The 24,251-nt window shown below is 47.3% G+C and overlaps 3 protein-coding genes across 5 annotated transcripts; 1 reads left to right on the forward strand and 2 right to left on the reverse strand.

Annotated features, from left to right (window-relative positions):
• Positions 1-1,123: 1,123 nt before the first annotated feature.
• rragcb (Ras-related GTP binding Cb) lies at positions 1,124-7,504 on the reverse strand. The gene is made up of 7 exons (XM_084484765.1): positions 7,079-7,504; positions 6,689-6,892; positions 5,928-6,127; positions 5,208-5,322; positions 4,675-4,817; positions 3,699-3,841; positions 1,124-2,786 (listed from the first exon to the last, which is right to left on the reverse strand). The coding sequence occupies exons 1-7, from the start codon at positions 7,262-7,264 to the stop codon at positions 2,599-2,601; spliced, it is 1,179 nt and encodes a 392-aa protein (XP_084340891.1). The 5' UTR covers positions 7,265-7,504; the 3' UTR covers positions 1,124-2,598.
• Positions 7,505-7,577: 73 nt separating this feature from the next.
• ppt1 (palmitoyl-protein thioesterase 1 (ceroid-lipofuscinosis, neuronal 1, infantile)) lies at positions 7,578-12,615 on the forward strand. Of its 3 annotated transcripts, none has more exons than XM_084484769.1 (10): positions 7,578-7,697; positions 8,343-8,471; positions 8,896-9,005; positions 9,419-9,546; positions 10,082-10,152; positions 10,405-10,507; positions 10,772-10,862; positions 11,086-11,184; positions 11,621-11,692; positions 11,981-12,615. In XM_084484769.1, exons 2-10 carry the CDS (start codon positions 8,351-8,353, stop codon positions 12,101-12,103), a joined length of 918 nt encoding a protein of 305 aa, XP_084340895.1. In that variant the 5' UTR covers positions 7,578-7,697; positions 8,343-8,350; the 3' UTR covers positions 12,104-12,615. The 3 variants fall into 3 exon arrangements, with proteins under 3 accessions (XP_084340895.1, XP_084340894.1, XP_084340893.1); XM_084484768.1 differs by lacking the exon at positions 7,578-7,697 and adding an exon at positions 7,698-7,771; XM_084484767.1 differs by lacking the exon at positions 7,578-7,697 and adding an exon at positions 7,708-7,855.
• Positions 12,616-12,677: 62 nt separating this feature from the next.
• Positions 12,678-23,585, reverse strand: cap1 (CAP, adenylate cyclase-associated protein 1 (yeast)). The gene is made up of 13 exons (XM_084484439.1): positions 23,463-23,585; positions 20,128-20,235; positions 19,490-19,590; positions 19,321-19,398; positions 18,931-19,074; positions 18,450-18,535; positions 17,721-17,826; positions 17,154-17,337; positions 16,489-16,655; positions 16,033-16,156; positions 15,271-15,353; positions 14,638-14,781; positions 12,678-14,034 (listed from the first exon to the last, which is right to left on the reverse strand). Exons 2-13 carry the CDS (start codon positions 20,231-20,233, stop codon positions 13,951-13,953), a joined length of 1,407 nt encoding a protein of 468 aa, XP_084340565.1. The 5' UTR covers positions 20,234-20,235; positions 23,463-23,585; the 3' UTR covers positions 12,678-13,950.
• Positions 23,586-24,251: the final 666 nt, after the last annotated feature.

The raw sequence follows: 24,251 nt of genomic DNA on the forward strand, positions 1-24,251 counted from the left end.
TATAAACTAATATTGTGAGTGCATTACGCACATTACGCACGTTGGCTAACGCGTAAAAGCCGCTTTAATATCCAACAGTGGAGTACTCCTCCGCGCCAGATCGCTCCGCTGGCCGAACTACATTTCTGTGGTCGTGGAAAATGCAGGCTCCGTCAAAAATCCTCGAGAGCAGGAGATTATTTTGCCTTTCCTTGACCTCCATTTTCCAGCGAGGTCTGCCGTTGATTACAGCCTGCGTCCTGCTGCCACCTCCCATTACACGTGTCAGGCGGGAGACAAGGCTCTCTACATGTGTGACAAATTAAAACTGCCCTTAAAACTGCCCCTTCCAGACCGAGTGACACGGGCCCAGATTCAAGTGGTAGACCTGCACTCTACTGTGGATGTGAAGTCCAGATGAGTGGATTGGTTCAGGTTTGAATACTTCGACATCGCTGTAGGACATTTTTGAGGAAGTGCTGCCCTCTAGCGGTCACTAACCGCCACATGTATTTCTGTAGAGATTTAGATGCCTGTTAAAGGGAATAGGATGGGAATAAAAGTCGAAGAAATTGCGCTATAAAAACTTTATTTTTCAGCAATTTATAAAACATGATTCACATTTCCTTGCTTTAAAGCTATTCTCAGTTGGATTCGGTTAAAAGAGGAGAGAGATATAGATAAATAGAAAGAGTGTGTGTGTGTGTGTGTGTGTGTGTGTGTGTGTGTGTGTGTGTGTGTGTGTGTGTGTGTGTGTGTGTGTGTGTGTGTGTGTGTGTGTGTGAGAGATTTTATGGTCTCTGGAATATTGTCCAGACCTGCTTGAACTTCCCTAAAAGCAAATTATTACCTGCTACTAAAGATAATGTCATAACGTAAACTTGGCCAACGGAAGGCGAACGAGACGGCTCTAATGAAAATACTTTTTTCTCTTCCAGGACTCCATTAAGAACCAACACACACTGCCCCTCTCCGAGCCCAAACACACTCCATCAACACAGACCATAATAGTCCCGCTGGCACCGTGGACGTCCACCAGGATCCCCAGTAGAAGCTGGCCTGAGTCATTATCAACACTCGGCCCATCGGTCTCCTGGTCTCTTCCTGGTGGCTTTTCGCTCGGGAAGAAACGCCAATGGGGGGGGGGGGGGGGGGGGGGGGGGCATTTTGTTCTCACTTTGACACGTTCGTTCCCGATGTTTCGGAAATATAAAAAAAAAGTTTGGTCAGGCTTTCGCGTTTGGGAAGTGATGGAGTTACTATGTAATTCACGCACTACTAGCGTAAAATATGTTTCCTACTATCTACAGCTAACACACAAACTGTCACAGTAACATTTAAAAAAAAAAAGGAAAGGGAAAAAAAAAATCAGTTGAAACTACAACAGTGATTAATCAAGAAGCTAACAGCGCTACGAGAGCGATGGTGAGCTGACATCTATTTATTCAAACCGCTCTGTGCAAGCCACTCGCAATTCAGCTCCATATGTATCCGGGATGAGAGCTAAATATTTACGTTGTCACCAACCCCAGAGAAACAAACACACACACACACACACACACACACACACACACACACACACACACACACACACACACACACACACACACACACACACACACACACACACACACACACACACACACACGTTGGGTCGGAAACATTTCCTGGGCAGTAATACAGTTTGGTCCACAAGGCACATCATCATTCAACAGAAGGAGATTTACGGGCGCAGGAAAACCTAAACATCATTTGGCAAACCGAGGCTTGTGATAAGGCCTCAAATCATACACATTACCTATACATGTCATCACCTCGCCAATACACTGCATGAAAAAATGTGAGTTGATTTGTATTGTGACTTTCAAACTTCACCAGTCACCCCTCCTCTCTCCCACCGTTCCATCCTCCAGCTAGGAGGATGTCGCTTCATCATCTTGTCCATTTCGTCCCCCTAAACCCCTTCTTCATCAAGAGTAAAGAACAGGAGGAGCTATACCACTGGATCCATTTCTAAAACAGTTATTTGAAACCATGGATCGATGAAGCCAACAGACCTCCCACACTCTCAGCCGGGGAGGGGTCTGTGATGGAACTATCTACTACCTGGTCATCGCGGAGATCCGATCCAAAGTGATTTGTACCGAGTACAGAGACAGGTCTTTAAGGAACCAGCAGAGGGTTAAGGCATGTGGCTTAAGGGTGCGAACATGGGGATTCAAACCCAGAACCTGTTGGCAGGGAATCAATGACGCCCGAGCCATTACACACCCCTGCCCTCCGGATGAGTAGTGGATGAAGACGCAATAGGGCATGAGCAGGTAGAGGCTGAGAAAACCAGCGTACAGAAGGCTGCAGACATTTTCGAACACACACACACACACACACACACACACACACACACACACACACACACACACACACACACACACACACACACACACACACACACACACACACACACACACACACACACACACACACACACACCTAATACAAGCTCCAAGCCCCTCAAATCCGTCCCCTATTCCAGGTGATGTTCTGCCCGGCCCCTGGATGAAGACCACCACCACGCACCACCCTCACCGTCCCCCTTGGGCGGTGTCACCACGACTCCTCCTACATCATGTTACCGTTGTGCGAGGCATAGTTCCTGTGGTTCAGGCCGCGGGTGGAGGAGGAGGTGGTGGAGGTGGAGGAGGTGAGGGAGTCGTCCGGCCGGCCCCCCGTCCTCTGCGCCCTGCAGCCCACCTCGAACACCTCGTGGACCGCCTTCCGGAAGCAGTGGAAGTTGTAGTCGATCAGACCTGGAGGAGGAGGAGGAGGATGATGATGAGGATGAGGATGAGGATGAGGAAGGGAGCACAAGGCGGAGAGGTCAACACAGGCTCGCTAATCACACTTTAGATTCATATCTGAGGGGCGGAGGCAGACGGGCTGCTGGTGGTGTTGCTGGAGGGCAGAGCACTGGCCTGCGGTGGGGAACTCTTAGCAAAGTGTCTGTCAAGGCTCGGAAACTGTGGAAATACACTTCAAAATTGTGATCTTCTTCTTCCAATTCTCAAACGAAGCATGAGTCCGCCCCTTGTGGTTGTTGGTTCCCTGCCCATGCTCTGGGTCGTCTCCCCCCCAGAAATTCTGCTGTAACACGTTGGATGGCTGGAGCGCACAATACTTCATATCATATTCACAGTGGGAACAATACAAGCTGTGAGATTCAAGTATAGGAGGCTATGATTTATATTCTCTAGATACATTTGTTCCACCATCTATCTCTGTGTCAGCGGACCAAACCCCGAGGATAATGAAGTCTAATCTTATCTTTGCCTGATAAGATTCCGGATTGAAACAAACACAGAAACAAAACCAGAACCCACGTGATCACTCACATCATCACTCTCAGGGACGTGGCTTTTAGTTTGACATATCTACTTGCGGCTTTCAATGAAAAGCAGTTTCCATGGGTACTGTACAAGCTGGTTGTATTGAGCCTGTTGGTTGGAGACCTGCAAACACATGTACACACACACACGCACTCTCCCTTACACACACACACACAAAGCACTCTCCCTCCCTCACACACACACAAAGCATTCTCACACACACACACACACACACACACACACACACACACACACACACACACACACACACACACACACACACACACACACACACACACACACACACACACACACACACACACACACACACCTTACCTTTCCTCTCGAAGCTCTCCTCGCGCAGCACGCAGACCACGGCCAGGAAGCGGGTGACCTCCTTCAGGTACAGCACTGTGGTGTTGTTCAGCTTGATGATGGCCAGCGACTCCTTATCGTACGCCCCTCCATCCTCCATGGGCCTGGGGGAGGAGGTGGAGGAGGAGGAGGTGGAGGAGAGGGGTGGGAGAGGAGAGGGGTGGAGGAGAGGGGTGGGTGAGGAGAGGGGTGGAGGAGGAGAAGGGTGGAGGACGAGAGGGGTGGAGGAGGAGGAGAGGGGCGGATGAGGAGAGGAGCGGATGAGGTGAGGGGTGGAGGAGGGGTGGTGGAGGAGGAGAGGGGTGGAGGACAAGAGGGGTGGAGGAGGGGTGGTGGAGGAGGAGAGGGGTGGATGAGGAGAGGAGGAGAGGGGTGAGGGAGGAGGTGGTTGAGGAGGCGGCGGAGGAGAAGAAGACAGTGTGGAGGAGAAGGAGAGGAAGGAGAGAAGGAGGAGAACAAGAGGAGAAGGAGAGGAAGAGGTCGAAGAGGGGGAGAACAGGAGGAGAAGGAGAGAGTAACAAGAAGGAGGTAAACGATCAAAACATTGATTTGGTGACACAGCACTTTTCCAGGTAGAATGTGGAGCGATGCAAGAGGAGGCGTATTGATCACAGAGCACTTAAAATGTGTTGTAGTTGCTCCACAATTGATTTGGTGCTGTTGTTTGTTCACTTCACTTTGTATCCAAGTTTTTATGTCACTTTAGATAAAAAGCATCTAAAAGACAAATGACTAAATATAAAACAAATTGATCTTTCAGAATTTCATAGACCTCCCCCAGGATGTCAGCAATATCATTTGATGCTAAATAATAACATGTTTAAATAATATATATATATATATATATATATATATATATATCATTACCTGGGAGTGTTAAGTCCGGCCTTCATGAGCTGGACAGGGCCCGACGGTAACCACGACGACTACCTCTTACCCGTAGATGCAGGAGATGTCGATGACCACGTCGATCATGTCGCAGCACAGCTCGTAGGACTGCATGTCCACCGCCGAGCTGTCCGTGGCGATGTAGATCTTACTGACCATGTCAAACAGGAAGGCCTTCTCGATGCCCGAGTGCTGAGACACCAGGGAGAGAGAGAGAGAGGGGAACTGTGAGCCCACCACCAGAACTGAGGTTCTGTGACCAAACACATTCAGTTGGGATGGTCAGGGAACGGCACAGAATAGGCAGCACTGACAACATTGCAGCATTGTGTAGCATTGTGTAGTTCAAACACAATCGGTTTATGTTTGCTTTTGATTACGAAATCAACGGACTGACTCATCAACTGCAAGATTCAGTTGAGCTGGCACTGGGGATGCCCTCCCCCTTCCCCGTCCTAGACACGCCCCTATTGGTGACAAGTAAAAACAGCCAATGGGCTGTAGAAAAAACAACTAAAAACAGCCAATGGGCTGTTAAAAAAACAAGTATAAACAGCTAATGGGAGAGCAGAAGAAACTCACAGAGATGAAGATGTTCAGGAGGTTCTCGAGAGTGGGCAGCTGTGGTAGAAGCTTCTGGACCACTTTGCTGAAGGCCTCGAATATGGAGTGGTCATAGATACTGGTCAGATAGAAGCTAGAGGGAGGGAGGGAGGGGGGAGGCAGGGAGGGAAGGAGGGAGGGAGGGATGGTAGGAGGGAGAGGGATGGGAGATACGTGGTTAAAATGACATTTACTTGACAAATAACATTTCTAATAATACATTTGTTTGTAGAGCATCTAGTAAACTTTGGACGCTGATGCTCAGAGTGTCCGAACAGAACCATGAGAACGATTCGGAACCTCTAACCCTGCCCGTGTGCGTGCCCTGCCCCGCCCAGTAGAGTGAGACAGGACCAGTATCTTAATGAAACGCTGTCGGCTACGTTTTTATGACCTTGATTAGATTAGATGGCGGAGAAACCTAACCTAACCTAGGTTAGATTAGCTCTAGATTAGCCTTGTCTGAGGAGATATTCAGTCATAACAGCAGCACACATTATAAACGTAATATAATATAATATAAATATTATAATAATAGATACATTTATAAAAATACATGTAATAATGTCAATAGAATTAAAATCACTGTGCAATAGATACAGTACAGTAAAATGTCTGTTAGATTACAGCTCCCGGATCAACACCACGATATGTACATGTTAATAACACCTGAACGTATGACACAACGTAAGCTCATACCTGAGGTGGAGCTTCTCCAGCCCCACGTCGGCCAGGTCGTCGTTGGCCCGCTGGTACACGTCCCGCTGGGTCTCGATCTTGTGGTCATCCGACAGGCCGTCCACCTTGTGGATGAACACCTCGAAGTTGATGTGGGGGTTGACGCGATACGCCCGCGACACCGTCCCGTGCAGCCGCCCCAGGGCCTCCACGTAGTCGTCCTGGTTACGGGCGGATGGAGAGAGTGAGCGGTCATTGTCATGGTTACGAAAGGCGAACAGAATGGAGAATCTGCATTGTTGCCGCGGATCGCCGTTATGGTTACGATGGACAGAATTGAATTAAGGGTTGTCAGGGTAACAGTGGATAGGATTTACATTGTTGTCACAGAAACAGGAGTGGATTGCATCTAAATAATCGTCCTGGACAGGATCACCATGATATTCGCAGACATCTGCAATCATTTGTCACACTGTGGCTTTAAAATACTGTATTCAAGAAGGGTATTACGTAAATCAAATGTCAAAATGTGTCTTCATGTTGCTTTTGCCCTATAAATCTTCATAATTTTACTTTCTACTTAATTCAACAATGTAAATTCGTTATTGTTTTGCTGCTTATTTATGTCTTTCCAACTGGCACCAACCCTGGTCATACTTGCATACTTTTAGGTCATGTGTTCCTCTTCGTTTCTAACCACGGAGTTATTCTGTGGTAAAGCACTCTGTGTCAGTAACTGTGATAAAGGGGTTAAAGAAGCCGACTTGAGTGTATTGGGCAACCTGGGCATCGATGACGAAGATGAGGGCTCCGGTGCCCGTGAAGATCATCTCGTCGTCAAACGTGGGGTCGAAGAAGTCCACCTGTCCGGGAAAGTCCCAGATCTGGAAGTTGACGAAGGAGCTTCCCGAGAGGTCGTCCTTGTGGATCTTGTTGGTGCTCTCCAAGAAGAGCGTCTCGTTGGGCGACATCTTGTGGAAGACCACCTAGAAAACATCATATATAAGAAAAAAGAGTCAGCGACGGTCATAAGTTTGCTTAACTTTGACGTGAAGAACATGTGCGCATGCGTAGCCCATTCACGCCTATACAAAAAAGGACGCATTTCTGGAGCAATCGCAAGGTGCAGGTCTTCACTCTTAAATAAGTGTAAGTGAACCACGACCCCTCACCTTCTGGATGGAGGATTTGCCGCTCCGCCGGAGCCCCATGAGCAGTATCCTGGGCTGGGTGTCAGCTGACGCCGAGCTGTCATCGTCGATGCCCGCCTCGTCGCCCCCGTAGCCGAAGTCTTTGGGGAACGAGTCCACCACCCCGTAGCTCCCGGCCATGTCTGGCTCCCCGTACTGGATAGACATGTCTCACTGGTCCTGTAACCCCGACCCTCGCTTTAGATCGCCGATCTGAGTACAACTATGTTATTTTGATCAACGCCTAGAGAGTGAGATATTCATTCCTAGTGAACTTTTGAGTTGCACTGACTTGTAACTCCGACGTATGAACATGACGCGCGGGGGTTAAGTACGTAAGCCTGGCGTTACATACCCAGTGTGACCGCCCGGGGGGGGTTCGTTCAGACAATGCGGTGGGGTTAGATAATACGGATTAGTAAATGGAGGAGAAAAGGGGGGAGATCTAAAAAAAACAAACAAAGATCACAAGTTAGAACACTTCCGCCCTGGCGACGCCACGCCCCCCTGGTTAAACCTGATTGGACGGCGGCCCTCAAACAATGTTATCACGTGATTTGAGTCCCAGCAGGTCAGCCAGGAAGAAAGCTCAACACAAGCGGTGGGTTTGAGTGTGTGTGTGTCGTAATATTAGTCTACAAGTCTATCACGATAAACGCAAATATTAGGGTTGAGGTGAGTTTAATCTTGCGGGTTTAGGGTGTTACGCCATCAGTGGTCGGTACAAAGGGATCCTCAAAGGCTCTTCAAACTAACGAGGTTTGCCTTAAATGCTGATTCATAACAGTGATGTAATGCATTGGGGATTCGTGGTGAAATGGAACAGGTTTCCGAGCAAATGTCCATGTCAATTGTATAGTTAATAAGTCACTCTTTGATAACACTCAGAACTCAACGCACATGAGTAAGCATGCATTTAAAAATACTAATCTAAAATTCTTCAACTTGTCTGGCTATACTACTCCCTGCTACAGACTTTGATATTGTTTTAAAATGTATTCTTATTAGTATTCTCATTAGTAGTCTGTATTCTTATATATTATAAATGTGTCTCTTATCTCTGTATATTTGTTATATACGTTTGTACTGTAACCTACCTATTATACTGTGCTTTCTGCTGTGACACCCTTCATTTCCCATCATGGATATAAAAAGAGAATTGTTTATATATATATATATATATATATATATATATATATATATCCTACCTTTTTTACATGACCTTAATCTATGCGGTTGCTTCCAGGGTTCAAGATGGCCACCCCCCTACTGCGTCTCCTGCTGGCGGCCTGCCCGTTGCTGTTGGTTACCACTGACCCTATCCGCAAGGTCACCACCAATGGGACCCTGCCCCTGGTCATGTGGCATGGAATGGGTATGTGTCTGGGTCCTGGGATGCTGGGAGTGATATATGATCACATTGTACATTATTGCTGTTCTTCAAATGGGCAGAATGTTCCACTGAAACATAAGTTCATAGAAAAGTACTTGATTAAGAACGTAACTGCATCAAGGGTTATTCACGTTTGTGGATCAGAATCAGTTACTTTTATTACATCTTATTGTACAAGTAGTACAATTCTTAGGCTTTGTTCCTCAACAGTCACAAAGCAGCAACAATACAAGATAAAGTTAAAAATAAGTAGAAAATAAGTAGCAGCATCAATAGATCACAATATTCAATTATAACATTTATCAGGAAGCATAGAATATGATGATCAATGAATAATATTTTTCATTGTCATAAGCTTTTCTCCATTAAAGGCGTCAACCAATCAAGGCATTCGTATCGATTACAGGCGACAGCTGTTGCAACCCCCTCAGTTTAGGGGCGATCAAGAAGATGATCGAGGATGATGTTCCGGGGATCTACGTTCTGTCGCTGAGGATCGGCAGTAACATCATCCAGGTGCCTTCACTACGGCACTCCTCCACCCATCTTGGTTCTAAACACTGGGGGAACCGGATGAGGGTTTAGAGCCAAGATGGCCCTTTCTCTCTGCAGTCTGGGTTCTCTCTGTCATTTTCTTCATTGGGATTCAGTTTGACAAGTCTCAACCAAATTTCACACCTCTTTTTACTTTTCTTTCACTTAGCGCACCTGAATTTTTTTAAAGGGTAGTTCATTCGAAAGAACATGTATGTGGCCGGTTTGTCTTCCTGCCATGTTGTTTATTACGCTCCGATATTGCGTATCATTATCAAGTGTTCTTTGTCTTTCTCCATGACACCATCCTATCCTTGTTGTTCACAACCCAACGATGCGTGGTCCATGTGTCTCTGAGCTGAAGCTCTGCTCTCCTCTCCTCTCCTCTCCTCCAGGACACAGAGAACAGCTTCTTCATGGACGTGAACCAGCAGGTGGCGCAGGTGTGCGCCCAGCTGGCCCAGGACCCCCAGCTGAAGGGGGGCTATAACGCCATGGGCTTCTCCCAGGGGGGCCAGTTCCTGTGGGTGAACCGGCCTGCCTCCTACTGGGCTCTGATTGGCCTGTTGTTTATCTAGATGAGCTGGGAGGTTGTGAGGGACTGGGCTGGTTGTGGGGGGCTGTGGTGGTCCTAGCTGCTTGAATGTTAAATGAAGGACATTATCTATAGCCGTAGTTCCACTGTATGCTAGACCATCCTTGAGCAAGATACACTGACAACTTCCTACAGCTAAATGAAATGATTGACTAAAACAATTCACTTTTGGTCGCTTTGGATAAATGCACCTGCTACGTTACTAAAATGGTCAATTATACTTAAGAGGTGGAAGCGCAGATTGCTGCGGTAGTCATTGTGTATCGTTATTTAAATAGGATAATTTAAACAAAATACATTTACATTATACTGTTTAAACCTACGTCACAAGGAGATTCACTCCAAGCAAAATGGCTGATCCCTCCCTCTATGTCTCTGTTTCTCCATGTCTCTCTCTCTCTCTGGTTCTTTATCTCTCTCTCTGTCTCTGTCTCTGTCTCTCTCTTCCTGTCTCTCTCTCTAGGCGGGCTGTAGCCCAGCGCTGTCCCTCTCCCCCAATGAAAAACCTGATCTCAGTCGGGGGCCAACACCAAGGTAAACATCAACAACACAATGTCACCATGACAACCCCATGGTGGTTTGTCAAAAATCACATTAGTTAACAAACCATCCATTTGGGGGTTAAGAGTACATTGACTTATTATAACCAATTCATTTGACTACTGACAATCAAACCTAATTTTGGATGTCAAAAGGCTAAACCAATGAATACAGCTGTAGCTGTTGTTAAATGATGTAACTGGGATGTACCCCTTAAGTCGGGTCTCTATCTGTCCGTGCGTCCAGGTGTGTACGGTCTGCCCAGGTGTCCGGGGGAGAGCTCTGTGGTCTGTGACTGGATCCGCAAGGCGCTCAACACCGAAGCGTACTCCGACCTGGTGCAGAAACAGTGAGTCCTGCTCAGCACACCTTCCTCCACCCAATCTGTCTCTCTCTCTCCCTCTCCATCCATCACCCTCTTCTCTCTATCTATCTATCTATATCTATCTCTATCGCTCCCTCCCTCCATCACCCTCTTCTCTCCTCTCTCTCCATCACCCTATTCTGCTGTCTGTTGTTCTAGCCAATGAGTAAAGTGATTTTCAGTCATGATTGAGCTGGTCCCAGTACAGCTCAGAGTAAGCAGTGATTATCATCATGTGTCTGTCCTCAGCCTGGTCCAGGCGCAGTACTGGCACGACCCCCTGAAGGACGACCTGTACAAGAAGCACAGCGTGTTCCTGGCTGACATCAACCAGGAGAGGGTCAGTACGGGTGCCTGGCCTCAACACAGGCTCTTAACCTCCTGTTGGCGTCTGCAAGGGGGAATGTGTGGTTGAATAGAATGGGCTATACGCAAGCCTGGGGAACACGGAAAGATTTTTCTGTGGTTAAATTATGTTAAAATAGGTTTACTTTTGGTTTTCATGACAACTGGTTGTATTTCCTGTCCTAAATGTCATTGCAGTGATTTGAATCTCATTGCAGGTCGTGAATGAGACTTACAAGAAGAATCTCCAGCTGCTAGAGAAATTCGTCATGGTCAAGTTCCTGAACGACACCGTGGTGGACCCCCGGGTTACGGAGGTGAGGGCCGTTAATACACACATGCAAAGGAGCCGTGATCGTTAGTGATCTTTTTAATTATTATTTTTTTATTTTACCCCCATTTAGTTGTAATTACTTGCGAGAACAACCTGTCGATGAGAAAAACACTAAATTATGATCGCTTTACTATTTGTTTTATTAAACTCTTACTACTTTAGCTTATAAGAGGTGAATTTCCCCGTTGTGGGACTAATCTTATCAGCCTTTCATAGCTGAGTAATATCGCTGTCCACCAATACAGTTTATATCAGTGCATCCCTACTTATTTGATACAACCCTTTGAGAATTATGAGAGAGAGAGAGAGAGACTATTCACCAGTCATCATCACGGCCATAGCGGTGTGACTATATGACACCCAGACGATACAAGAGATATTACACAACAAAACGTACAACTCAGTTCCTGTTTGTGCAGTGGTTCGGCTTCCTGAAGGCCGGCCAATCCAACGAGACGGAGACCCTACAGGAGAGCCTGCTCTACACCGAGGTATGAGTCAGCACTTAAAACAACGGTTAAAAGCTTAAGAAAGGACGTCCATTATTATAATTATATACTTAATTACTGTACAGTGGTAGATTGACATTAACATCGACATTCTAAGAGAAATGTCTTGTATGGATAAACTGAAACCTACTTAAATCCTGCCAAGTCATCAAACGAAGTAACCCAGAGACGAGTTTCAATTCCTCGCGCAGACTTGTGGTTTTTCATGGGAATGCGTTGACTGACGCAGTGTGTATATGAATGAGCTCCAACTGCACTGGTTCTCCGCAGGACCGCCTGGGCCTGGCTGCCATGGAGAAGGCAGGCAAGCTGGTCTTCCTGGCCACCAATGGGAACCACCTGCAGTTCACTGAGAAGTGGTTCAACGACAACTTGCTGCCTTACATACGATAGTAATACCGCTTCAGACACGCGAGGAGGTCTGCCTTCTGACTGCTTCACATTCGCTATTAATGCAGCCTGGTATAGGCTTGTGTGACTTCTAACATACGCTAGTAATTCAGCCTGGTCTACACTTACTGCTAACATATGCTAATAATTAAGCCTTGTATATACACTAGTATAATATGTATATACACTAGTATGTGCTAACGTCTACACTTATGAGTCAAGCGTATTCAAGAATATTCCTTTAAATTGACTTAGTTGGGTTGAGAGAACATTTAGGTAGTTTAAAATAGGACAATGTCATACCATGTATAAAAGTGTATAAACATACAAACAACCGGCCCCATTCACCTCTACTGCACTGAATACTGTTCTTTGATTTACTTATTTACTGACTCCTAACGTGGAAATGATTGCACTGTAATAGGAGAGGATCGAATACATGCTGGAAATGTTGGATTTTTCTTTTAATGTTCTAAGGTTTTTTTTCTCCCTTTTAATAAACTTTACATTCTTAAGCTTCGCTTCATTTTCTTCAGGACCCCAAATGCTCAACTGTAAAAAAAAAAACAGACCAGAGTCTCCAAAGAAATTAATCGTTTTTATTGCAACTTCATTATATTTTTATCAATGATGTCTCGAGTACTAATGAGCAGAATTTTGATTCTGGACCCAAAGAAAGAGGTAAAGAAATAAGTGAAGGAGGTACCAAGTGCTATGAGAGAGGGAAGGGCATGACTGACGTGGAGGGGGAGGAGCCGACCACAGGAAGGGGCGGGGCCAAACTTTGAAACTCAAGCAGTTACTACTACTACCGAAGTTCCTTTAACCGTTTTAAAAACCGCCATTACGCTCACCTTATCACATTTCCTGCTAGCAAAGGAATGAAAAAGAAAAAAAAAAAAATCGGGATCCACACGAGAACTACAAAACCCAAGGGATTTGCAGTCTTTATGATTCCTGAAATGGAATGTTCACTTGGAATACTTTACGGAATGTGCCATAGCAAGGGAGGAGGGGGGGGGGGGGGGGGGGTCGTACATGGAGTGGTTTGATCATTCCCTCATTTACAGATTATTTTAAACTTGTTATGTTAATTAGAAGAGAACCAGGCTATATCACAGCACGCTCAAAAGGGCTAATTGGCATTCCTATGTAAGCGCTCGGAGACTAGCAACCGTCTCTGTCCCCTACTAAGGTTAATATTGTGAGTCCTCCCCTGCCCTAGGGGGGGTGGCGTGACATGTACTTCAACACAGCGTTGCATAAAATGGCGCAGGAAGATCTTCCCACGGCCGACTAGAAGAAACATGATTGGCTACAGCGTTGCGGTCTGATCGTCTAATTGGCTACGGCATCGCGGTCCTGTTGCCTTATTGGCTACTGCATGGCGAGGAGCAAAAAGCAGTGACTGATAGTGATCCTATAGGGGACATTGGCTGCCTTACGGATTACAATACGCAAAGCAGTGGCAACACCCCCAACTGGAGTGAATTATGACACCAGCCTCTTCTGTGATTGGCCAAACTCTTTTAGAAGGTGCTCACGAACAACCAATTGGAACGACAAGCTGCTCCCTGCGTTTGGCTGGAGGAACTCTCCAGAAACAAGAGAAAAAAAAAAGACAAGCAGTCCTCTCATTGGCTGATGGAAGGAACAGCTTCGGTGTTGATTGGCTGATACACAAAGGGGAAGGATTGCGGGGGAATGTCCGAATTTCGGTCAGCAGTGGGAACGTTAGCAGGTGTGATCGGAGATTTGATACACTTTTGGGATTTACGAAAAAAACTAAAAAAGGTAGGGGTTGGTGTTGATGGGATGGGGTTGTGTGTGTTTGTGGTTGTGTGTGTTGTCTATCCAGCGATCTCGGTGTTTGTGGTGACGAGCTTCTTGCCATCCCAGACGGTCTTGAACTGCTCGGGAACAGGCAGCTCCGTCTAGAGGTAAACAAAGAAACAAACAAACTGATAAGCTGCCGGAAAACATGGAGCAAGTCTACGCAGAGAGAGAGAGACACATTTATAACTAGCGACGTACTCCTTGTATTTTATGTTCCCTTCAGCTACTGGCTCTATGTTGCAACACTTATTCTCTGTGATTTGATTTGGTATGCTGAACTTTGGTAAGAAAACATCTGTAAAACTTTACTACAAAATGAAACAAACATTTGGGATCCATCAAGTATTTAGGTATGGGTAGAGAGGTGTGTGTATATGGGTAGAGAGGTGTGTGTGTATGGGTAGAGAGGTGTGTGCGTGTGTGTATATGGGTACAGAGGTGTGTGTATGTGCATATGGTAGAGAGATGTGTGTGTGTGTGTGTGTGCGCATATGGGTAGGGATGTGTGTGCATATGTGTAGAGAGGTGTGTGTGTGTATATGTGTAGAGAGGTGTGTGCGTGAGTAATCTCCCACTTGAAAGACCTAAACTGCTGGACATGATTCATAGCTGACTTAAAACAGAGCAGATAAATGAAGAGAGACAGACTGAGACTGTATAGAAGCTGAAGAGACAGACTGAATGTATAGACGCAAACTCACAAACTCCCCGTCGGCGTCGGGCACCAGGATGTTCATCTCGGAGCTCTTGGCGCTGATGATCTCACAGGCCAGCGAGTCCTTGCTCAGGTACACGTGGCAGCCGTCCGTCTTGTTGATGGAGATGGTGGGGATCTTACCCAACACCTGGGGAGGGGGAAAAAGAAAGAAAGAAAGAAAGAGATTCTAAGTATTCCTTCTTGACCGTCTACAACGGTCATGATCCAACATGATCCGTCATCTCGTGATCATAATTGCTGAAAGACCAATACTGATTTAGAAAGCACAACTCCCATAGCCTGTTCTCCTCGGTCGACCCGCAGTGCATTGTGGGTAATGCAGTGAAGTGTCCATTATGAAGAGGGCTTCATATTCAATGAAACTATTTGGGGCTCACTACATGTTTCTATGGAGTTTTCTGAATTGTATAATAGGATATCCATTAATGTTTTAAAACATGAAAAAACACTAGTACTGAATCCCTGTTGCAGTCCCCTTTAAAGAAGGTCTGAGGACAGTCAATTAAATTTTATTTGTATAGCCCTTCATCACCATTGCAGTCTCAATGGGCTTAACAGGTCAAATATTTATGAGACAACAACACAACAGTCATCCACAGCGTGTGAGGGGACCCACCTGGACCTTGACGTCCCGGCAGTTGATGACCTCCACGATGCCCACCACGTCGTCAAACACCAGGCCCAGCTTCTGGCAGTTGTCTGCCGGGGACAACCAGAGCCATCATTACGTCGTCATCATGCTGGGGAACACATCGTACTCTGCACCGCTGATGGCTGTCGCACACAGAATGTGTCGAACCACCGACACTTTGTGTCCCAAGAATTTAAACACAATGTTTCACACAGCGCACACAGCAGCAGCAGCACCCACAACGGCCGACGCTGCTCCAAACCTCGTCCACGCTTTGCATTCTCTATTCATTATTACCACACAGCTGTCCTGTATACGGGACAAGTGACCGCTAGCGTAGAAACCGTTGACACATCTACCATGTGGCGTTGAAGATGGAGGCCGTGTGTGTAAAGTAGGCCGTGTGTGTAAAGTAGGCCTGTGCGATTAATCGAATTTGATCGTGATTATGTTTTATAGAAAGTGCAGAACAGCTGGATACATATTTGTACATTATTTTCCATTTGAACATTTTCCATTTGAACATTTTGTGTATTTTTTTAAGGCGAAATTTCAAAGATCTCAGTTACAAAGTGTTTTTTTGGAGAGAAATGCTGAATGAATGCCTCATGTTTTCAAACTCAAAAATAATCGTTTGAATAAGCGTGATGATTTCATTGACCAAAGTAATGGTGATTAAGATTTTGACCATAATGGAGCAGCCCGGGTGTACAGTGAGTGGTGGCGCGCTGTGGGGGCGGGGCTTACCAAGGGTGATGGAGTTGATCTTGCCCTTCACCGTCAGGGTGCTGCGGTTGCACTTGTAGGTGTACACCACCTGCTTCAGCTCTGTGTCGCTGATCACCAGACCCTGCACGCCCTCCTGGTTCTCCTGCAGGGGGCGAGAGACCAAGGGAAGACACACGAGAGAGAGAGGGCGACAGACGGAGAACACACACACACACACACACACACACACACACACACACACACACACACACACACACACACACACACACACACACACACACACACACACACACACACACACACGAGAATTCAGTGCATTAGTAAAGATGACTTCCTACCAGGTTGTGACCATATAAGGGTCAAAGAATTCCTATCTTAAACCCCATGTTGTCATTCCGTGGCCATGACTCACGACCGGCCGTGACCCCCACCAAAAGCCACCACAACGTTGCCATAGCAACACCCATGTCTCACCACTTTCCACTTCTTGCCGTCCAGCTCCAGGACGGGGGGAAGCTTGCGGCTGGCGGGGGCGGCGGCGGGGCTGGCAGTGAAGGGCTTGGGGCCCGTGCGGACAGCGGCCTGGCCCCGCAGGCCTGGGTTCTTGTGGGTCTTCTCGGTGTCTGAGACGTGCTTCAGGCCTGGAGAGAAGAGAGAGAGAGAATAACAGACAGACAGACAGAGGGATTTAAACAGATAGGGAGAGGATGAGGGAGAGAGAGACAGATTGACAGTTGTAAATAAACAAACAACTGAACACTTTTAGAGAACGTTTTTTACTAAGTTTCTAACTTTGTTTTCTTTTACATATCTATTTCATTACTTCATTTTATTGTATGTTTGCTTTAGCTTTCCGCTAAATCTTAAACACATCACTTTTCAACAATGCATTTCTTTTTTTACTTTGCCTATGTTTTCTTTTACTTATTTTATTCTTTAATTTCATTATATGACGATGTTTCTATGTGAAGCACTTTGAGTCTGCCTCGTGTATGAAACGTGCTGTATCAATAAAGTTACCTTGCCTACTTTAAAGCAAGAACAATACGATCACATTAAGTCCCGCTACAAATACGAACACAACTTGCGCTCCTGTTGCTCTCCCACAAATCTTTCCCAGAACGCTGCTGGCCTCTTACCGGAAGTGATGTCAGAGCCCTTGTTGATAGCGGCAAACAGAAGGTTGCGGTTCTGCGGGCCGCCGCCACCGCCGCCCTGGGCCGGCTCAGCCATGGGGGGAGGAGGGGGTCCTGGGGGAGGGGGGGGAGGGGCACACCCGCCTGGGGCCGTGGGGGGGGCTGCGCTGGCAGAGGCCACGGGTCCCTGCCGCGGAGGAAGTGACGTCACATCGTTAGAATCCGATAAAAATCGTCAAGTGCAATTGTCGGACGGTACGTTCTTAGTTTTATATTAGCGCTCGCTCGGAGAGAGGGACCAGCAGGAAAAAAAGATTCCACAACTTGTTGTCCTACTGGTCTCAAAATGATTTTCTTCAAGTATAAATGAATTACAAGTTCAACACAAATTACATTAACTTAATTAACTTATTTTTTCGCTGTTTCATGTATACTTTAAAACAACAAACCCACTATTTATGACCACCGATGTGTTTTAATGAAGGGGGAGGGGACAACTTCAGAACGACAGATAAAGAAAACAGGAAGTGTCTCCTTGATTAACAGCAGCTGCGCGGGGGCGGGGCTTACGGTCTTGCTCCAGGCCAGGCCGGTGGTGTGGTGCGTCTTGATGTAGTTCTGCATCTCCTGCCAGATGGACAGGTAGGCCTTCACCCAGTCCACGTGGGTCTTGTCCCTGCCAGGGAACCAGGGTTAGAAAAGACCCCCGTGTCATCCATCCCCCGGCCCCTCACACACCCCTGGTCCCCTCACACACCCCTGGTCCCCTCACACACCCCTGGTCCAATCACACACCCCTGGTCCCCTCACACACCCCTGGTCCCCTCACACACCCCTGGTCCCCTCACACACCCCTGGTCCCCTCACACACCCCTGGTCCCCTCACACACCCCTGGTCCCCTCACACACCCCTGGTCCAATCACACACCCCTGGTCCAGTCACACAGCCCTGGGTTTACGCTTTTACAAAATGGTTGTTTTTCAAATCCCATCCCACTCATGGTTGCTAACAAATAAAATGACTTCAGTTCACCAACATTGAAGTGCGTTTACCGACATTGAAGTCAGTTCACCGACATTGACTTCAGTTCAATGGAGCTCTACAGACAGACCACAGCACTCCCAAAGGAAACTTCTAAATGTGCTGTACAAGCAAGTTTTCAAGAAACATCTGGACAGAGTGCTGTCACTTGTAGCATCCATGACTGTCACGTCTACCTAGCAAGGGTTAGCAACAACCCGGTTAGCATGCTAGCTGGCTGGCCCGGTTAGCATGCTACGCTAGCAGTTCCCACTCACTTCTCCTTGTAGTCCTTGAGCACGCGGTTGGTGTAGAACATGGCGGAGTCCTGCATCTCCTTGACGAAGGGCCCGGGTTTTGGAGCCTGACACAACAACAAGCATTAGATGAGCAAATTCTCACACACACACACACACACACACACACACACACACACACACACACACACACACACACACACACACACACACACACAGGAGTTGGACTGCATTGAATTAATATGCCAATATGTTTTCAGCTTTTGTTGACAATGTCAACAAGCGTCTTTTCATCCCAACTCGGGTTCAAACAAAGGATGGATTGAGTGTCCGGACCCAACAGAGAGGGCTCTGTGGCCCGTGGCCCGCTATGGCCACAGCCAGCCAGATCAGCCTCCACAACCCAACGCACGCTCACTCACTGGGTTTGTGTGTTTTCGTGTTTGTATGGTGTGTATGGTGTTTGTGTGTGTTGTGTGTGTGTGTGTTGTGTGTTAATCACCACGGCGACCCATCCGAGGGCAGGGACGCTCTCGCTGACGGAGGACAGGTGGTTGAAGTGCGGCGAGGAGCGGCTCTGCTCCCGCAGCGCCTGGACCTGCTCGATCACCTTGGAGACGGGCTGCAGCATGGCGGTCAGCACCGCCTGGGGGGGGAGGGGGGAGAATGGACAGGTAGGTGACACAGGCTCTCTGATGCCCCAATATCGGTATCGGCAAATACATAAAGACGCCTAAAATACAGTATTGGCCAGGCTCTAATATAAACTGTAACCACACACACACAGATCATAAGACTTGTTTACGTGCGCCCCAGACAGACACCCAGATACACACCCTAGCTTAACTCCTGTCTCGAGGCTATTATGGGATGTCAAATGTAGACGACTTACATCAGCGGGCTTCTGTGCTCCGGCGGCGGTGGCCAGGAGCTGTCGCTGGCAGGAGAACGCCTGCTTCATCATGTCTGCCTGGTGACCGCAAACAACAACATGCCACTTAGCGACAGCAGGTGGACCGACATAAGGAACCGTTTGGTGAGGAGGTTTTTGATTGGCTCACGTGTTTCAGGACGTCCCCCCCGATCTGCTTGCTGAGGGCCATGTACTGGGCCACGGGGCCGCTGATGATGTCATCGTAGGCCCCCACGTACGCCGACATGGCTGGAAGGGGGTCGCCATGGGAACGGGGAGAAACGACAACAAACAGGAAGTCAGCGAGAGAGAGAGAGAGAGAGAGAGAGAGAGATAGATAGATGCAGCGACGACAGTGTCGCAAAACCCTGTCCTGTCCTGGTCTGTTCCTTCTGACCACCAGAGGCTAGGTGTTGAGGTCCCCAGTTCATGTGGACCTCAGGAGAATCGTGATAACGTGAAGGTTAATGGTCGCGTCACGTGTTGTTGTCCATTTAAGGTCAACGCTTCCTCAAACTGAAGAATCCTCATCCGTTTATCAGACTTCCTGTCTTTAGCGCTAAAAGTACTTCCCCATTCCCAACACGGAAACTAGAGTCAATCCATTCAAGCTATTTTTAGAAGCTATTCTAACATTTAGTCATTTAGCTGACCCTTGCATCCCAAGCAAATTGCACTGAATTGTATATGTCATATCATTAAAGAGCAGGTAGGGGTTAGACTAAGTGTAAAGCTTTAGCAGTAGAACAGACAGCGCTACGACGGCGCACTCGGCCTGCAGTTCACCTCCTTGTCCAGCAGGGGGTGACGGACCCCCGGCGCTCCCCGACGCCGCCTCCAGGCGACCCACAGCCACCTCCAGCCTCTGCACCAGACTCGCCAGCTCTGCCATACCTGCGAGAGGGGGGGGGGGCGGGACAAGAGCATTAGCAGACAAGCTTGGCCAATGAGAGAGCTGCAATGCAGACAGCTGTGTTCGGGCTAGAGAATCACAATGACAGAAGCGGATCTGTCATTGCGTTTGGAAGGTGCTTTTATCTCGAGTGGCTGACATCAATCGTGAGGGCATCTTGATCGCCATGGAGACAGCCCATCACAGGCAAGCCACTTTACTTAGCAACAATTGGCCCATTTTTCAGCGGAAGACACTGTACGTCGGCGCGTTCAGCATTTGAGGACGGGTGCTTCTGAGAATGCATTCTGGGCGTACGGCCGCAGTGGTTGCACGATGGCATGTTACTTCAAAGTTGATATCAAAAGGATTACTTTGACGATTACGACCGCATACATGTGGCCACGAGTAACTAATAAGCGAGTCATGCATTTGCTTTGGCAGTCATTCATGAATGACACATGAACAGCCTTCCTGTAAAAATAAACCGTCAAAGCTTTTGGTCCACAGCTAAAACACACATGTAGGAAACTGGACACCAAGCAAATACTAGGTAATATGAAGTTCCAAGATCAATCCCAGACCAGGTTGAGCCATGTCTCTGCTCCTGGAACCAGGGCTGAGCGACAGCAGAAGGTGGAATGTGATTGGAGGGGAGCATGCAGAAACATGCAGTGCTGGTAAAGGTATGTAGGTTACAGAACTTCTCCAGCACAAGTGTTGACTGGCTGGGGCTAGGGCCGTCCAGGCAGTAATTCCAACAATGCTGGCTGAATAACCACCAAGATATGTCGAGGTGGCAACAACATGCAACAAACAACAAGACATCATCGATTAGTGTTGATTGACATTGACCTGAAATGTCAAGTGCTTGGGTTTGTCGTTTTCAAAATCATGTACTTAGATAGGTAGCAGGTAGCATCGAATAAACCAACGTCTATACAATGCTGCTGCTATATCAAGCAATACAACTTACTGACCCTAGCTGATGAGGCATGTTCATTTAAACAATATATATTCCCTCATGTCACAAACAGAGAGAGACAGGGAGGGAGAGGGCAGATATTGCGGAACACCGGTGTAACCAACATGCCGCTTACGTCATCTGTTTGACCAAGACCGATCCTGGTCCCAGGTGTTTCCCAGGTGTTTCCACCTGGGACCAGGGGAAAAGACCTTTGTACCTGCACTCACTCCCAGCCAGGTGAACACACCTGGGACCAGGGGCCGCCCCTTGCTTGAAGGGGATAGGATCTCATTATCTCCTGGTCATTGTCTTCCACTCAGTGCTTATTCTAACCTTTCCTCCTCGACCCTCAACCTCATTCCGGTATCATCATCTGCCCACTAAACAAAGGTTGCTCTCGAAAACAACAACAACAACAATGCCGTCTAGAACAGAGTCTAATCAATAGATTGCACATGAGTCATTTGCTTCCCACTCAAGACAGAAACTCAGTCAATTACCGTGAAAAGAAGAAAATAGCATGAGATAAAAAATATTTCCATCTTGTGCTTATAATATATACGGTAATCAAATGTTGGAGGGGTGGAAGGAGAGGCTGTTAGAGATGCAATGATTGTAGTAATTAAAAAGTATGGCAACAGGAAGCAGGTACCCCAGTCCACTTCCTGGATGACCACACCCACACCTCTGAGGAAGAGGAAGAGGTGTGTGGGGGGGATGGGGGGGGCATGACTCAGCCTGACCCGAGGGATGGGCACGTCGGCATAACGGATACTAGTAAACATAGCCGACCTATCTCAAGCTCTCAACTAGACCTGGGCAATAAAACAATAAATGACTGTATCGTGATAGACTTTTGATCAATATCAATATAAAGCATGTTCAATATATATCGATAAGAGACTGGACCACCGAATCTAGCAGCTGGGTTTGTTACAAAAACACGGTTCCATACTTATTTACAATACTTGAGTGTTTTTCATTGTTGTATCGACATTGGAGTATTTTTCAATGAAGAACAGTGGAAGGTCATATTAAGTGTTAAACAGAAGTGTTTAAATCCAGCATGGTAATTCCTAGTCTTTTTAGGGCATTAAAATTATCAAGTTAATGATATCGGTCAATATGATCGTTGTATCGCCCAGGCCTACCCTCAACTCTATAGGCCTTTTTCTAGCAAGATCCAATTAATCCCCTAATAAATCCCTAAGATATGATATCTTATTAACCAAATGAATGAAACTGTGACAGAGCAAAGTTGTCTTTCTAAGTTTCTAGTCAGCCTTAACCTTATCAGCCTCGTCGTTTATGCGTCAAGTGTATTTCAGCACAGTCATGCATCAATCACGCCTACATTTGACCCAGCTGACGGCCAACTATGCACGGCTATACATTTCACATCTGCGGCGGCTCAGGTCCCCTGGTACGACCCCATTTGTTCCGGAGGGGGGGGGGGGGGGGGTATGCATGCATGTAAATACAGCGTCCTCATTACATCAGACACACTGAGCTGGTGTCGGCATGTGTGTTCATGCCACGGCTCACTGCCAGGGGGGGGGGGGAGAGGTTCTGTCCCGGAACAATAACCGGAGCCAGACAGCCGCAGTCCGTGTTATGAGAACCGGGTCAGCGCAGGCAGAAGTAGGCCAAACCAACCCCGGACGTGGCGCTGCGTCTCAGCCTCCTCACGGCCACGAGTCTGGAGGGTAATGCGACTCAGTACACGCCTTAAGGTAAAGCCAAGCACCCAGAATGCAGAAACAACACGGGTTACACAGCTAACCTGGATGTATTGACATATGTAATGTGGCATTGTGGGTGTGTGTGTGCGTGCGCACGCCTGCGTGCGTGTGCGTACACATCGACAGACAGACTCCTCCGTCGGCGTGTGTCTGCTGTTTCGGCATTTCCTGGATTTTTTTCTTGCACCCGTGTTAGCAAAAATGTTGCACTGCTGTGCAGAAATTTTTTTAAAGTTTCCATGTTTTGCACACTCAGCTCCCGTGATAAGTTACTGTAGGCGGGGGGAACAGCATGGAGGCGCCCGGTAGACAGGCTAGTGGCAGGCTGGGCTAGTGAGCGGTACACCGAGCTGGAATAAATAATGTCTGGGTGATTCAGGGCAGAGCGAAGGGGAGCGGCGGAGGAGCATTGTTAGCTCTCTGGACGCTTTGGTCGCACACACATACATACACAAACATTAACACACACACGTTAAAGCATGTCACTAGCCGTGTCGGGGGGAAACGGGAGCGTGCTTACCTGCTAGATTGATCAAGCTGTGATTTTGATCCTTAATCGCAGTCAATCGGTGTGGAAGTGATCCGAGTCAGGGCTGGCTGCTTGGGCTTTCTTCCTGTATCGCTCGAGCTCCCAGCTGTCACCGCGCGACGTTTCCGCCCTTGTTCGCGCGAGCTATTCCTCTTCCATATATGGAGCGAAGAGTCAGAGAGCAGCAGAACGAAAAGAAAAAAGTAACGGAAGTTTTTTTTTCCGTCTTCCTGGACTCGTGTGTCGCAAAGATAATTGTATTTTTTATTTTTTATTTTGCGTTGTAATATTGAATCTTTTCCGTGGCTGGGTGTTTGTGTTTGTGACATCCTCACGAGGCGTTGCTTGCGCCATCGCTCGGTGATGGTAATGAACTTGAATGCATCTTCACAGGCTTTTTGTTCATTATCTGCAAAATACCTTGTGGGCAAAGCAGGACATAATTAACATAATCTTTATCTTTATTCATTTTGAATATTTGACAAGGAGTTTTACAAAAGCAGACAGTTGAGAACCAAATCCCTAAACCACAAACTGCAGACTGAGCAGGTGCGGCACAGACATTTGGGGGGGCAGGGGCTCGAGTAAAAAAGGGGGCCCCCCTTCAACCCTCCCTCTGGCAAACTGTGGGTTTTCTCAGGTCATAATGCTGCACCCCAGGCAAGTTGGGTCTTGGCCAAAAAAGTTCACATTTGAAATATTCTGTAACTAAGATCCCTTTCCGAAAACGTATTTGCATGTATTTATTTATTTGATCCCGAGCATCGCATGCAAGACGGC

Source organism: Micromesistius poutassou, assembly GCF_964030765.1.
Source record: "Micromesistius poutassou genome assembly, chromosome: 20".
Taxonomy (NCBI): domain Eukaryota; kingdom Metazoa; phylum Chordata; class Actinopteri; order Gadiformes; family Gadidae; genus Micromesistius; species Micromesistius poutassou.